The sequence below is a fragment of the Plutella xylostella genome, chromosome 14, assembly GCF_932276165.1.
Source record: "Plutella xylostella chromosome 14, ilPluXylo3.1, whole genome shotgun sequence".
NCBI classification, from domain to species: domain Eukaryota; kingdom Metazoa; phylum Arthropoda; class Insecta; order Lepidoptera; family Plutellidae; genus Plutella; species Plutella xylostella.
The window spans coordinates 6,508,359-6,523,606 of NC_063994.1; the positions used below are offsets into that span (position 1 = coordinate 6,508,359).

The 15,248-nt window shown below is 38.4% G+C and overlaps 3 protein-coding genes and 1 non-coding gene across 4 annotated transcripts; 3 read left to right on the forward strand and 1 right to left on the reverse strand.

The window, feature by feature from the left end:
• The first annotated feature begins 297 nt into the window (after positions 1–297).
• Positions 298–370, forward strand: Trnar-ucu. The gene has a single exon. It is a non-coding gene; the product is annotated as a tRNA-Arg (tRNA).
• Positions 371–1,216: 846 nt separating this feature from the next.
• On the forward strand, positions 1,217–4,171 carry LOC105384149 (vacuolar-sorting protein SNF8). Its single transcript, XM_038120470.2, has 4 exons — positions 1,217–1,580; positions 1,869–2,070; positions 2,548–2,694; positions 3,689–4,171. Exons 1-4 carry the CDS (start codon positions 1,313–1,315, stop codon positions 3,819–3,821), a joined length of 750 nt encoding a protein of 249 aa, XP_037976398.2. The 5' UTR covers positions 1,217–1,312; the 3' UTR covers positions 3,822–4,171.
• A 108-nt stretch (positions 4,172–4,279) lies between these two features.
• On the reverse strand, positions 4,280–7,901 carry LOC105383501 (nuclear matrix constituent protein 1). The gene is made up of 11 exons (XM_038120699.2): positions 7,754–7,901; positions 7,358–7,534; positions 6,888–6,992; positions 6,427–6,756; positions 6,163–6,241; positions 5,893–6,076; positions 5,681–5,804; positions 5,238–5,386; positions 4,816–4,914; positions 4,576–4,650; positions 4,280–4,481 (listed from the first exon to the last, which is right to left on the reverse strand). The coding sequence occupies exons 1-11, from the start codon at positions 7,811–7,813 to the stop codon at positions 4,340–4,342; spliced, it is 1,524 nt and encodes a 507-aa protein (XP_037976627.2). The 5' UTR covers positions 7,814–7,901; the 3' UTR covers positions 4,280–4,339.
• On the forward strand, positions 7,901–15,239 carry LOC105383473 (histone deacetylase 11). Its single transcript, XM_038120469.2, has 8 exons — positions 7,901–8,326; positions 8,414–8,549; positions 8,735–8,845; positions 9,527–9,618; positions 10,180–10,384; positions 10,984–11,150; positions 11,879–11,987; positions 13,893–15,239. The coding sequence occupies exons 1-8, from the start codon at positions 8,313–8,315 to the stop codon at positions 14,088–14,090; spliced, it is 1,032 nt and encodes a 343-aa protein (XP_037976397.2). The 5' UTR covers positions 7,901–8,312; the 3' UTR covers positions 14,091–15,239.
• The last annotated feature ends 9 nt before the right edge of the window (positions 15,240–15,248 follow it).

Genomic DNA, 15,248 nt, shown 5'->3' on the forward strand with positions numbered 1-15,248 from the left:
TTAGGAAGGACTCCTAAATTTAACTGGTTCCGGTTCAAACAAAAAATATTTTAATTAATAATAAGATTACTTATAACTATTTCATAGGTATGTTACAAATATTAATTTCATTTAATCTATTTATTGAGTAATAACAAATATTAAAATAGTAATGTATACGTTTTGGTCGGTTAAAAAGTAACGAGTAGGGATGGAGTAGAAAATGTGAACACAATACGTTTCATTGTGTGCGTCCATAATATTGTGTCAGTGGTGGTTTACAGGTTTGATAGCTCTATTTTGACGTCTCCTGCATCTGTCCCTGTGGCGCAGAGGATAGCGCGTTGGACTTCTAATCCAAAGGTCGTGGGTTCGATCCCCACCAGGGATGCAAACAGCATTGCTTTTTTTATTATTTTCAGACATTAAATGGAATACCAATGTCCTTTTATACATATCCGCTTTGCATTAGCTATCAGTTTAGGTAATGTCAACATTATACCTACAACGTAGACCTATAAAGCGCAATGAGACAAATTGGGTAATTAAAGTACACCTACCAACTACTCGTATACTCATTCATTACGTGTGAGTTGGGTTTTGTTTATTAAAATAAACAATTAATTACACTCTCAAAGCCTCAAGCCTCAAACCCATTCGTTGGTGCATCAGTAATTATTGTACTTGTGGGCGTTCGTTGGGGAGGGTGGTGTGTAGTAGGAATAGGAAACATAAACTCCCCACAGCCCATAGACAGACACAAAGACCTACATGGCGATAGCGCTGAAATGGGTTAACTACTGTTATAAAAAATATGGAAGAGGTAGCGAGTGTTGAACGGGGTTTGACAATTTTAATGAAACAGCGAATTAAAACAATCTTAAAGACATTAGTATTGCGAGAGTATTGCATGCGAATAAAAACAGGCACAGATCAAACTAATAACACCTCTCTTTTGTCGATTGAAAGCACAAATTCAAATTTACCGCCAAAGTACGTAGGTAGGTACGTTTTTATATCAATACTACAATACTATAAAATATCATCCATCATGATCGTAATCGATGCATAATTTTAATGTGATCGATATAATTTTATCACAGTTTTATAAATGATAAGGTTTATAAAATATTAGTCAAAATATAATTCACTCATTTTAGTTTTTTTGGGCTATAAAATAACATTAAGACCTCTCGATGACGTTCATAATTATATAGTGAAAACCAAGTTCTGAATGTTTGTTTTCATTGCTCTTCTCATCCTCCTCGTCTCGTATTCGCATTGAAAATAAATTCATTTTAGTAAATAAAGTAAAATACTAGGCTAAACCAAGATGAGGAGACGTGCTGGAGTTGGGGCTATACAGAAACAAAAGCTAGAACTAGAAAAGTACAAAGAAAAAGGCACAGAGATTCAAGAGAATCAGTTCCAGCAAATGTCGAAGCAGCTGGAGGTTTTCAGGGAAAACCTTGAGGAATTTGCTGCAAAGCATAAAAGTGAAATAAAGAAAAATGCCCAGTTTCGACGACAGTTTCAGGAAATGTGTGCTGCTATCGGAGTCGATCCTTTAGCTTCAGGGAAAGGATTTTGGTCTGTCCTAGGTCAGTATCTTGATTTATTGTTGTAGGACATTTACAGAACTGTATTATTATTGATGATTACTATAATTTTTCTCAATAAGAATTGATGATTACTATAATTTTTCACTAACATGAAAATTCAGTTCTGCTTATGACTGTTATGAGCTAAGATAACTTTCTTAACCTTTTTTTGCAAAGAGTTGACTATAATATTTGTCATGTTTCACATCACAGCACTTTACCATTGGTCTATCACTCTTACAATGTGTTTGGTAACAGGATCTTTGTGTTTGTAAAAAAAAACAATAGGTATCGGAGACTTCTACTATGAGTTAGGAGTCCAAATAGTAGAGGTCTGCATGGCAACAAACTACAAGAATGGTGGCCTGATTACACTGGAGGAGCTGAGGACCAGGCTCATAGCTTCCCGGGGTAAAGCTAAGAAACTGCAAGACATCACTAATGAAGATCTGTTGGCTGCTGTCAAGAAGCTGAAGATATTTGGAAATGGGTAAGAGCAAAAAGTAGTTGATAATTCATTATAGTTGATTGTCAGAGTAGGGCCTTATTACTTCATACATAATACATCACAACATGCATTCACACACAACATCCTTCACATCCCCACTACGGGTTTACTTCCAATGAAGGACGGGTTTATTACTTCATTCAAAACTTATTGTAACTCCTCCCTGCTTATTAAGGAACTATATTCACTGGGACTGCTGCTCTTAAATTTTTTCTACTGTTACCAATCCATAAGAGTTTAATTTGCCTCTTTCCTGTTCATTTCTACCTTGTAACATAACTGCTAGCCATTCAGTTCCATCATCATTAATCTTTTTATCTATAGTCACGGACATAGGCTGATTCTTGTATTCGGATAGTTTAAACACTTGGTTGTGTTGATTTTAGTTCAACATATGGATATGTTTAATAAACCAATTTCTTGTGAATATACTTCAACAGTCGTCCTCAACACTTACAGATTCACAACAGTGTCAGTGGGCAAGGGCAAGTGGCTGGTGCAGTCGGTGCCGGGCGAGCTGAACCTCGACCAGACGCAGGTGCTGCAGGCGGCTAGTGCGCTCGGCACCGCCTCCGTGTCTGTTAGCAAGCTTGTTGAGGATCTCAGGTACTTATTTGTTCATTTATTTTATACTAGCTGTTCCCGCGCGCTTTGCTTCGCCTTAAAAAGTTTTCCCGTGGGAATTCCGGGATAAAAAGTAGCCTATGTACTTTCTCAGGGTCTAGACCATATGTATACCAAATTTCATTCAAATCCGTTCAGTAGTTTTGGCGTGAAAGAGTAACAGACAGACACACAGACAGACAGACAGACACAGTTACTTTCGGATTTATAATATTAGTTAGGATTCATCATGTTTCTCAGCTAAAAATGCTCACCCAATGAGTGCTGAAATATTTTGGCCTCTACTTACCTCTACTACCACTACTTGGTCCAGAGGGCTGGAGCTTTTTACCATATTGCGTTTACTTGAGAACTCCAGCTATCAGTTTACTGAAGGAGTTTATACCATACTGTTTTTGCCTGTTCACAATATCCACTCCAGCTCTTAGCAATATCCTCCAGAGAAACCCTGACCATAGTGCTTTCCATTACCTTTTAACACATGACCATGACCATGTAGGACTCACTGATTGAAGACACACCTTCAATTTTATTTAAATAAGAATAAGTAATATGTAGTTTATATCTCTTTCCCTTGTAGATCCTAGTTTATTCACTTGTAGATCCTGCGGAAGGCCTTGCCGCTCCCGTATCGGCTTTTATAGTCGCGAAATATCGTGTTTCAGACATTAATTAAATCGTCTGTCATAGACGTACAAGGCCCATGATGATATCTCTTTCACACTATACCCATTTTTATTATTATTCACTATTATTATTTAACTCTTGATTGTACAAATATCACAAATAAAAGTACAAAGCTAAAAGCATTTTCTGCCTGTCAACCTGCAGGATGTGCAGGAAAAAATAGGTAACCTTATTTTTAATCCGAAGAGATTACTGTTAGTAATAACGCCACAGATTGTACCATTTATTTTCAGTTTTACGTATGTGGGTCCTGTAGTATGCCATAAAGAGTATGTCCTCCTATCCCCAGCTGGACCGAGAGCCGAGCGCAGACAGCCCTCAATCACATGGTGCGCGAGGGGCTGGCGTGGGTGGACACCCAGGCGGGAGAAACCCTCTACTGGTTCCCGAGCATGTTCTCCGGATGTGTCTCCGCCGCTTAGTGGCGGGAGTAGACAGGTTAGACTGTGGGCGGATGTTCAGGTGATAAACTTACTGTTGTTGGGCGGAATTTTGAACTTTTTTTGGTTGGGTGTAAAAATGTGATAAATATCTTATCCTAGCGTCTATAAAGGACCCGCGCTGCGAGGACAGGTCGTAGCCCTAATGGTGACTTATTTGATCATAGAGTAATAAACTTTATGGCTTTGATATGCCATTTTTGGCAAGGGTTTCCCTTAGTTAGCCCTTGCGTATAATCATGCTATGATCCTATGTATTAAATTAGTCTGTAAATAAAATGATGTTGAGAATTTTATAATATAATTTATTTAATTAAACTATATTGCACTTAGTTTATGTTTAATTGATCACTTAGTTTTTTACCTGAGGTATACTTGTAAATTGGCAGTTTTTTCATTATTAACACATTTTATCAAATACTGAATATAATGCTGTATTGGCTGCAAATCTCATATTTAATCAGACAGAGTGAATACTACACAATTATCATTGATCAGTGTTAACTGGTGATACTGAAATCTTCGCTCTTGGAAGAGCCTATGGAGGTCCTGGTAATATTTCTCAATTCATAGTTTTCTTTCTGTAACTGGTCGAGCCTCTTTTTCAGCTTTTCAGTCATTTCTATGTAGGATGCCTTCCACCTGAAAAAAGATAGTTTAATGTTTTAATCAATGACATTTTCTATTATGTGTATACATTGTACAAGTAGAGAGAGGATAGCGGGCTCAGTCTTACTTTTTGTTTAGTTCCATTTGATTTTCCAAATGTTTATTCAATTCGATAAGCTCTTCTTCTTTCGTCGTTACCATCCTGAAATTAAATTACATAATTTTGTAGCCTAGGAAATTAACATCCGTGCGTTTCATAAGTAGGAGTAGTATACAGTGTTGACGTACGATTCGGGCGAATATGTAACCCTAGCCGCCATTTTCATATTGTTTCTTTATCTGAGTGCGTTATAAAGGAAACACTTACTTTTGGTTCAACTCGGTTCTAGATGTTAAAATCTCCTGTAATTTATTGACCATCCCGTGAGTCTCTTCCAAAGACTTCTGAAGATGTTCCACTTGTGTTCTGTAAACAGAAGAAATGTTAACTAAAAGACCACATAATTCCAAGCAAATTTAACAAGAAAAAAGAGATTTATTACATTTGTATGGTGTATGAAAGGCATACGCTACGAATGGTTTTCGCGAGTGACTAAGGCGAAAAAGAATGTTCGCGAATCACTATGTCAGTGGAGCTACACTTACAAAGTGATTCGGAGAGTCACTGGATGCCCTGTGCTGTCCCATCTAGGGGACATAGGATACTAAGTCAGTCCTCTCACATCATCATCATCATTATCAGCCCATATCTGCCCACTGCTGGGTATAAGCCTCTTCCCTCTCAAATACCTGAGTTCATCGCACTCTGTCCTGAGCAGCGTCTCCTCCCACTGCCTCCGCTTGATCTCCCGGCCGTGGAGGTCTTGTACTCTTTGCAGGTCCATGGCGAGGCACTGCTTCTCACATGTCATCTGGATGTTGCGACGCTCTGAGGATAACTGGCGGAGAAGATGGGTTTATGGTAGCTGTAGTTATTGTACTTATTGTGATGATATAGACTTGGTGAGATTCGGATTTCATTTAGATTAACTTAGGCAAAACTCCTGTTGCTAAGGACAGTGAAAAACGGCCATTGACTAGAGGAGGCTAGAACATTAAAAAAAATTTTTGCTCGGATCTTTAGGTTTGGACTTGGACTTGTGTTGGATGGTATCGAATGTTTGATTCTAACATTGCTTATGAATTTTGCATCTAAGTTAATAGGTCTATAAGTTTTAAAGATAATTATTTACCAGTTCCTGAAACATTGCTTCCATTCTTTGTTCCGCAAGTGCCAATTTCGGATCAACGAACTTTGAAGACTCCTGTTGTGCTTTCAAGTAACTTTCATTCGCTGACTGAAGGACTTTTATTTCTCTGAAACCATACATAAATTGCTCAGACATGTTATCTACTTATGGATAGTTGAAAAAACTGATTGACTACTTGGCTTATGAAAATATACCGTAAAGCCTTGTTCAATAACAGTCCCTTTTCCACTAACTCAGAGTCTAGATTCTTGATGTGGCTCAGCATATCTGCCACTTTCTCATTATATTTCTCCTTCACTTCATCTATTTCTGTTCGGAATGCTGCTTCTGTATCATGCTTTACATTTGCTAAAGTGTGTTTTAGTTTTGTTAGTTCTTCTGTAAGAAATTTATTTCGTTTTGATTATTAACAGGTTTGTCCTCGATTATTATAATGTCTGTTAAATTATTATATTTTTATTTACCTGTAGTTTCAGAGAGGTTTTTGTAGGCTTCGTTCTTTTGTGCTGAGACCACGTCGAAAAGTTGTAGAGCTTCCGCTACCTAAAGAGAACGTAAAAAATATTCTAATAGGTACTTAAGTATATTTGTTCTGCAACAGGAATTACAGGGAAATAGATATTAGGGAAGTATCTCTTCGTTAGTGTGAAGCGAATATTGCAGTAAAAACTAGTTTAGTTGTAGGAAAACGTGCCAGGAAGAAATAAATAAACTGCTTTGTTATATACCTTGGCCTTAGCTTCTGCCTCCTTCTTCACAAGTTCAACACATTCCTTCTGGCTCATGGCTAAATAACTTTTCATATCTCCACTGCTCTTCTTTTCCACTGCCAAGTTGATTCTATGTTCTTCTAAAACTTTCGATGTCTCTTCTAGCTTTTGCTCTAGATCTTTCGCTTTTACTTGATTTATTTCTAGCTCCTTATTTTTGCTCCTTAGCTCATTTTCCAATTGTTGGTGCTTAGAAGTTAATTCTTTGTATTTCGTTTCGATGTCGATATAATCAGTTAAAGCTGATTGCAGTTTTAGTTCTAGACCCCTCTTTTCGTCTGCCACTTTCTAGAGATAAAATAGGCAGTTTGTAAGTAAGATGATAAGACAAAAACGTAGGTAGGTACCGGTAAGCTCTACTCTATCTGAATTATATCTTGGTACAGGTACCTACAATACCTACGAAATAAATTTCTTACCTGATGTCCCCTGCCATCGTATCCCTGATAAGTCTTCAGCTCCGTCTCTAGAGCATCGATGGTCTTCTGGGAGGTCTGCCATAGAACATGTAAAGAATCTCTTTCCTGAAAATAGAGTATACCTAATTGTATAACTGGCCGAGTAGGCACTTAGTCAGTGTTATGTTGAGAGAGTCCTCTGTCCAACAGTGGATCATCATCGGCCCGTAGTCTACTTCTAGACATACTTTATAGTTTCACTGTATGTATAGTCTACTTCTATCTAGACATACCAACGCCTCTTCCAAATAGCGACACAATACTTAATGGTTGGGCTTTTGTCATCCAGCCAATCGGACTAACTAAAAGGTGAGTAAGATTGATGAAGGTAAGGTAAGTTGTTGGTTGTTTGAAGGTAAGTACTTTTGATTAGGTAAGTGAAACAACTTTTTAAGCTGCCTTTCAATAAAATGACATAGACACATTCTTACTTTAGTAAGTAAATTGACTTGTTTCCTCAGCTCCTCTACTTCCTCATCAGTGTTCCCGTCGTGTGCGTTCCGAGCACTCTGCAGCTTCTCCTTGAGCAGCGCGCCGACCTGCTGCGACAGCTTCTGATTGTCCGCGATGAGGGCCCGGATTTCTCGTTCTACTACTGTCTGGTTTTGCTGGAAATTAAACGTTTGTCTTTTGTTAATCATCGAATTTACCATTAGGCAAGTTCAAAGTTGGGATGAGGACCACCGAGGACCCAAATATAAGTAGGTAAGTACTACGTAAGTATTTTATTTGAGGTAAGTAGGAATCATTAGATAGTGAGAATGGGGCTGTCGTAGGTAAAGGTAATAGAGCGCCTGTGTAAACAATAAGTAAATACTCGTACTCACCCTGTAAAACTCTACTTCACTTTGAAGAGCTTCATCATTGGTGCTAGCCATTACTATCATTTAAAATAAATAAGTAGTCAACTAAAGTTATATCGCATAGTAGATTTTTATCACACATTCGATTTGTTTACATTTCCCGCGGTAGACGTGTACCATCGTTGCTAGGCAACCAAAGTAACGTTCATAAATTCTAATCGATACTGAATCATAACAACCTCGCTTTAGTGATAAAGATTCTGTCCTTTTTCTCAGTAGGTATGGATGCCAGGTGCTGCAAATGTAAGGAAAGGAAGGACCAAGGTTCATAGGTGAGGACTGAAAACGCATTTGTCGACCCTCCATAAAAATGAATGTACAATCCTACGAGGATGCGTTAAATTCTATAATTTTTGAACGATCCTCGCAGCTGACATCTGTCAGATTGACATTTGCGCGCGGTCAATAATATTTTTTGATTTGTTTTGTTTGTGATTTCTTAGCTTTTATCTCAAAAAATTGTATGTTTCTAGCTCAGATTACGAATATGTGTTGATGTTCACTACCTAATCAAATTAAAAATATGCAGGAAAACTTGTAAGAATCTTTAATCAATGCTTATTTTTAATACACTACTTATACTATTTAATTCCCGAAACGCATAAACCATATTTTTTCTTGTAGACCTGATTCGCAGTTATATTTCGATATAAGGGACGACCAGTGGCCGATAGTCTACCATCGAAAGTACAATGTGTCCTTTTGGGGGCTTGAGAGGTACCACGCATTCGATGCCGGGAAGTGGGGCAATGTTATCAAAGTAAGTCGAATCTAATCGCAGGCATAAGTATTTTACATTAACAATTTACTCCAGTAGCTACAATACATTCGTACTTAACTTAATAAGATGACCCACCAGCCATTTATTGATATAGGAAATATGAAGAGTAGTATAAGATACAAACATCAGGTAAATAGTTATTGGAAACTTTGTTTTTATTTCAGAATTTGAAGGAAGCTAAACTTATAGATGACGAACATATTGTGGAGCCAAATGAAGCCAAGAAGAGTGATCTACTGGTGGTGCATACCAAGAAATATCTTAAATCTCTAAAAGTAAGTCACTTTAAATACAAATTTTGAAAAAAATACATTTTAGTTTTTAATTCATTGGAACCAGGAAATGGTTAATAATCAAAGTAGGCATTGGTGTTGAGTGTTGATTGTTTCATATGTATTGATATACAAACAGTAAGTTTATATCCCTATTTCTTGACAGTGAGGAATGGTAGACAGAGTAAATATGTAGAGTATAGCATATAACTTACATACCTATAAAACTGATCACTATAATTTTTTTCCTTTCAAGAATTGAAATGGAAAAAGCATAGGACCATCAAAATTCTTACATACTTATAAGAAAGTTTGGCCATACACTTCCTATTCTGATATCTGTGTTACCTACTTATTGTATTATATTATTTTGCAATGGCTTCTTTAGAGCAATTTCTGTATGCACAGTAAGTTTGTTGAGTAGTTTTTATTTATTTTAGGGTGCTATGGTCTCACGAAGATTGAAGTCAAAGGCCAAAGCCAGTCCAACTTACCAAAACATTCAAAAGTTCTTGTTATACATAGAGTTTATATTTGTAAGTTTATACAATATTCAACCAGATATTTTTTATATTTTAGCTTGGTATCCATAAATACATAATGATAGGGATTGGTATACATTAGGCATCCACTCATTTGGTCATAGTGATAGAATACTAGTCACAATACCGTGATTGATTTCAGTGGAGTGCGTATGTGGCGTCAATAGCCGAGCTGCCATGCGTCGCTTGCTGTCCCAACGTACTGGTGCAGAAGCGATACCTCTACCCTATGAGGTATGTGTGAATGATACACTTTCACACATCTAGTACACACTTGTATGTTTTTATGAATGTGACTTATGTATAAATCTATAGTTCTTCTATGTTGTATTATGTATCCTGTAATCCTGTATGATATTTCCCAGAGTTACATAAATATAAATCAACAACTCTATAAGTTGTAGGTGACTATTTTTAGAACATAATAATTTAGCTCTCTCTTCATTTTATTCCTATAGGCAAAAGTCAACTTATTCTGTACAAGAGTGACCCACATTTTCATGTATGAATTTAAGAAACTACAGAACTAAATTGCATCTTGATTGACGGCAGTGAGATTTTATACTACTACTATCCTGACAAAGAGTAGTAAATCGTAGAAACATAAAGGGCCTTACCACAAAAACTTAGACAGTATTTAACAGGTGTTCAGCGCTGTCAAACGCCTAAAAAATCTGTCAAATTTAGATTTAAACACTTGTTAAACGGTGTTTAAAGTTTTTTGTGGTAGCACAGAAAAAGTCTACTTGTGTTGAAATAAACCTATTATTAACTTGTCTATCCACTTAATTCCAGGCTCCAAACCGGCGGCTCAGTGCTAGCCGGCAAGCTGGCACTCGAACGAGGCTGGGCCATCAACGTGGGCGGGGGCTTCCACCACTGCTGCGGCTACCGCGGCGGGGGGTTCTGTGCGTACGCGGACATAACGCTGATGCTGAGGTTCCTGATGATGAGCGGGCGGGTGCAGAGGGCCATGATTGTTGATTTGGATGCTCATCAGGTGAGAGTGTGAATTATGTATGATTGAGTTAGTAGAAATCATGTATCTTGATCTTGACCCTGTTTAAGTCCCTTTAATCCTTTAAATGGAAGGTTTACGTCCACGGCCGCTATAAGACTATAGTCTATAGCAAAGACGCTGTCCAAATCTTCTCCATTTATTCCTAAATGCAACATTTGCAGGCTGCCATTTTGATCAAGATACATGACTTATATTTAAAAACCGTCTCTACTGTCTTTACTCACTGTAATAAGAGTGTGTCCAAAAATGGCCTTACAAACTGCCTCTAAGCCTTGTTTATTTAGACGGCTGAATGGTGTCGTGGTTAATGACCCTGACTGCTATGCTGAAGGTCCCGGGTTCGATTCCCGGCTGGGGCAGATATTTGTTCAAATACAGATATTTGTACCTACTTGGGTCTTGGGTGTTGATATTTGTATTTAGTATGTATCTATCTATGTATTTGTGTAGATATATCAGCTGTCCGACACCCATAACACAGGTTCTGCCTAGCTTGGGGTCGGATGGCCGTATGTGAGATGTCCCCACACATTTATTTATGCTAAATCCTAACCTAAAACTACCCCCCTCTCTCCCAGGGTAACGGCTACGCCCGAGACTTCATAAACGTGGAAGAGGTGTACATAATGGACATGTACAACAAGCATATCTACCCGCGAGACAAGGAGGCCAAGCAGGCGATCCGCCGCAATGTGGAACTGAAGAGCGGGACGGAGGATCTCGAGTATATGGTGAAACTGAGGAAGTGAGTTATAAATAAATAAATATGTGGAGACATCCCACACACGGCCATCCGACCCCAAGCTAGGCAGAGCCTGTATTATGGGTATCGGACTGGTGATATATCTACACAAATGCATAAATAGATACATATTAAATATAAATATCAAGACCCGAGTACAAATATCTGTCTTTAAACAAATATCTGCCCCAGCCGGGAATCGAACCCGGGACCTTCGGCATAGCAGTCAGGATCACTAACCACTACACCAGTCGGCCGAAGTTGGTTGCGTAAATCGGGGGTACAGAAGTCTATCATCACAAATGCGCCCATTTCTATGAAAACCACGCGTGCCGATTTTTGTGTAGGATTTGACACTGATAATGACAGCTGGACGGAACCAAAAGTTGAGAAATGCTCAACCTTTTGCTAGTTGCGCGCAGTACGTACACTTGGGGAATCTAGACGTCTGTGATCGGGGGTTTTGAAGAGTGTATTCGCTTTTGGGGCTCAAGCTTCATCAAATACGAAGTTTCGGAGGTCTAATGCTACATGAAAGCAAAAGCGTATGAAGCGAGTTTTTGCAACACTAGCGCTGCGACAGAAGATGGAACTACTCACTGAAATCCAACAAATAAATTATTAAAAGTCTTTGCAAAATCGCACTCTTTATTTTCATGACTTTATAGTTGGACTGTAGAGTGAAATATTAAACTGAATTTCATAGCTGAAGTTTATCTTTTGTTTCCCAGTAACCTGAAGGAGGCTCTAGCGGAGTTCACGCCGGACATCGTGGTGTACAACGCGGGCACCGACGTGCTTCACACCGACCCGCTGGGCCACCTCAACATTAGCGAGTTTGTGAGTACACTTACCTAGTTCGATACTATTTTCGAATCTACGCGAAGGGTCACTTTTACCAAACGCTAAACTTATTTAAATCAAATTTTTAATACATTTTGTACTAACTGACAGACGTATGACAGGCTACTCAATACGTTTAGCATTTGGTGAAATTCCACCTAACATATAGAAAAAACAAATGTCACTTTTGGAACTAACTTTGCCATAAATGTTAACAGTGACAGTTGACGATAAGCAACGTTAACGGAGGTTCGAAACTTGTGCTCGCGACTCTGTTTTAACAATTACATAATTATAATATGGTCACCTATCTGTCAGTTACATCTGAGAACGTCGAGTTGGGCGGTTTATTTTAGGCTGATTTTAACATCGTGCGGAACTCACGCACGCGACGCAATTTTCCAGCGTCCAGCGTGCAATGAATCCTTACTAATATTATAAATGCGAATGTAACTGTGTCTGTCTGTCTGTCTATCTGTCTGTCTGTTACTCTTTCACGCCAAAACTACTGAACGGATTTGAATGAAATTTGGTATACAGATCTAGAGTAGTCTAGACCCTGAGAAAAAACATAGGCTACTTTTTATCCCGGAATTCCCACGGGAAAACTTTTTAAGGCGAAGCGAAGCGCGCGGGTACAGCTAGTATTGTATAAAAAGAACACTTGAGCTTGTCACGCGTGCGGGGCATGAATCCCGCGTGCGTGAGTGAATCCGCACGACGTTAAAATGGGTTCCGCTCATCTGGCATAATCTTTATTGACCAAAACTCATTTCGCATAACTCGTATGGTCTAAACTTTTTTGGCCGAACCATCACTTTGCCTAGACTTATGTGGCATAAGGCTCGTTTCGTCTAAAACTCTTTAGGCACAATCTTTAAACACCTAAGTTTCGTTTGCTCAAATTTATGTTCGTCTATACCTATGTATAATCTTGTTTCTCGTAATGTTATCTTAATAAATAATACATTAAGTATGTAGTAAATGTACAAATTGTGGTATTTTTCTCCTACATCCCGAAGATCACGATATTGTATGATCAAAAAATCGAAAGTTAACGACCAATATAATTATTATTACAAACCCCATGAGATCGAAACCTAAAAATAGGTGCGACGACGAGCAAAGCGAGGAGGAGCGTGTTAGGTGCACATGTTCATCAAAACCAAAGCGGGGCGCAGCGAAGCGGAGCGGAGCGTTTTCCAAACAGCGGAAACAATACAAGGCAACAGTTTGCGCTATGTAGGGAGACGCTCCGTCAATGTTAAAGCCAAACGAATATTATTACTTTGTATTAACCTAATAAACCTATGCCATAGCATTATTAGGCTATTCAAGATTTGGCCATACTATTATTAGGCTAAACAATGTTATGCGAAATAACTTTTTACTAAACGAGATTTATGCCATACGATTTTCGGCGTAACGAGACTTTGACCAAACGTTAGTATGCAATACGAGATTAGGCAAATAAATCTTATGCCAAAAAAGGTAGAACCCGTTAAAATCAACCTTACACTGCGAATAAGTAAAAAACTCGCACGATGATGTCGACAGCGCTGTGAAGGGAACTGAGGAAAATAGTCAAACCACATACAAAATCCGCACTTCTCTTCTACTCAACGACAATTTTATTCAGCCCTTGCCGTTGAGTAGAAGAGAAGTGCGGATTTTGTAAGTGGTTTGACTTGTCTTTTCACAAAAAAAATTGGGTAGGTATTTTTCGCCACATAGATTATTACTTCTCTTACAAACCCGTCCGGCTCATGGAGGCTTTATGTCGTAATACCTCATTTTCCTAATATCTAAAAGTCAAAATGACTGAGTACCCAAAATGCTTGAAATTCGATTTGTGCACACCACATCCAATTAGTAACTAATACTTCCCATTATCACTTCCAGGGTGTAATAAAACGCGACGAATTCGTGTTCGAGTCCTGCAAGAAGCGTGCCATACCCATAGTCATGCTGACGAGTGGCGGCTACCTGCGCGCCAGCGCCCGCGTCATCAGCCAGTCCATACTGAACCTGCACAAGAAGCGCCTCATCTGTCAGACGAAGGCGGAAGAGGGGGAGAGGGAGGGGCAGGAAGGTTTGTAGGTTGTCTCGGCGTCTATGAAACATATTTTGTTTTGTCGCATAGAAAGTGGCGCCTCTAGTGGCATGTAGATTGAAACGTTTAAAGCCATAGTGAACCCGCCTCATCTGTCATACGACCGCGGGGGAAGGGGCGGGGGCGGAGACGGAGGGGCAGGGGGGGTTCTAAGTTTTCTGGCCGTCTACAGCCGAATTTGATAAAGCATATTTTGTTTTGTCGCGTAGAAAGTGGCGCCTCTGGCGGAATATAGATTGAAACTTTTAAAGCCGTAATGAACCTGCACAAGAAGCACTTCATCTGTCAGACAACCGCGGAGGAAGGGGGGGGGGAGACGGAGGGGCAGTGAGGTTTGGAGCTTCAGTTTTCTAAGTTGACTTACTGTACGTCTAGCACAGGTTTGTGTATATGATTTGAAAAACTAACAAAACTTTATGTTTTCCCGCATAGAAAGTGCGTTACTTTTTGCGGGACAGTTTTATGAAAAGGAATTAAGTATTCTCGTTTTTATTTGCATTTGAGATTTTGGAAAGGACAACGAAAATGTGATAATATAACGAAGTGATAAAGACACGGCTAAGCCATAGAGTTGACTATGTAATGTTGTATTTCGGAAGTTGTAAAGGTTCTGTGATTGAAGCTAAGCGTTAGGTTGTTTTAGTTACGTTAAATTAGAACAATCAGATTAATTCATGTTTGCTCTTTACATGCTGTCTAAAGTAAACAAACCCCATTATAAGTACTTTAATATTATTTTTATGAAAGGTATTATTAATACGAAATTGTGACTCTTGTTTTCGAGAAGTTCTAGATTTTATTTTAGAACCTAAAAGCCTTCCCAACAATATCAAGCATAGAATTCTTGGTAATATATTCGAAGATTAGTAAATGTAAATTCTACATACCTATTTAACTCAAAATATAGTAGATAATAATATTTTATGAGCCTTAAAATAATTTATTAATACGATTTTGATCTCAAAATGTCTTAGACAGTATTAAATGTGCCAAAGTAGAAATTTATCAGATCAGCAAATCCAATTTGCTATATTTATATACTTGTTAGTCATTGTAATATTTTTCTAGTCTATTCTATGAATGTGATACTTATTCCATTTATTGCATAAACATAATTTATGATGTAATGTAATTATTAGCTTATT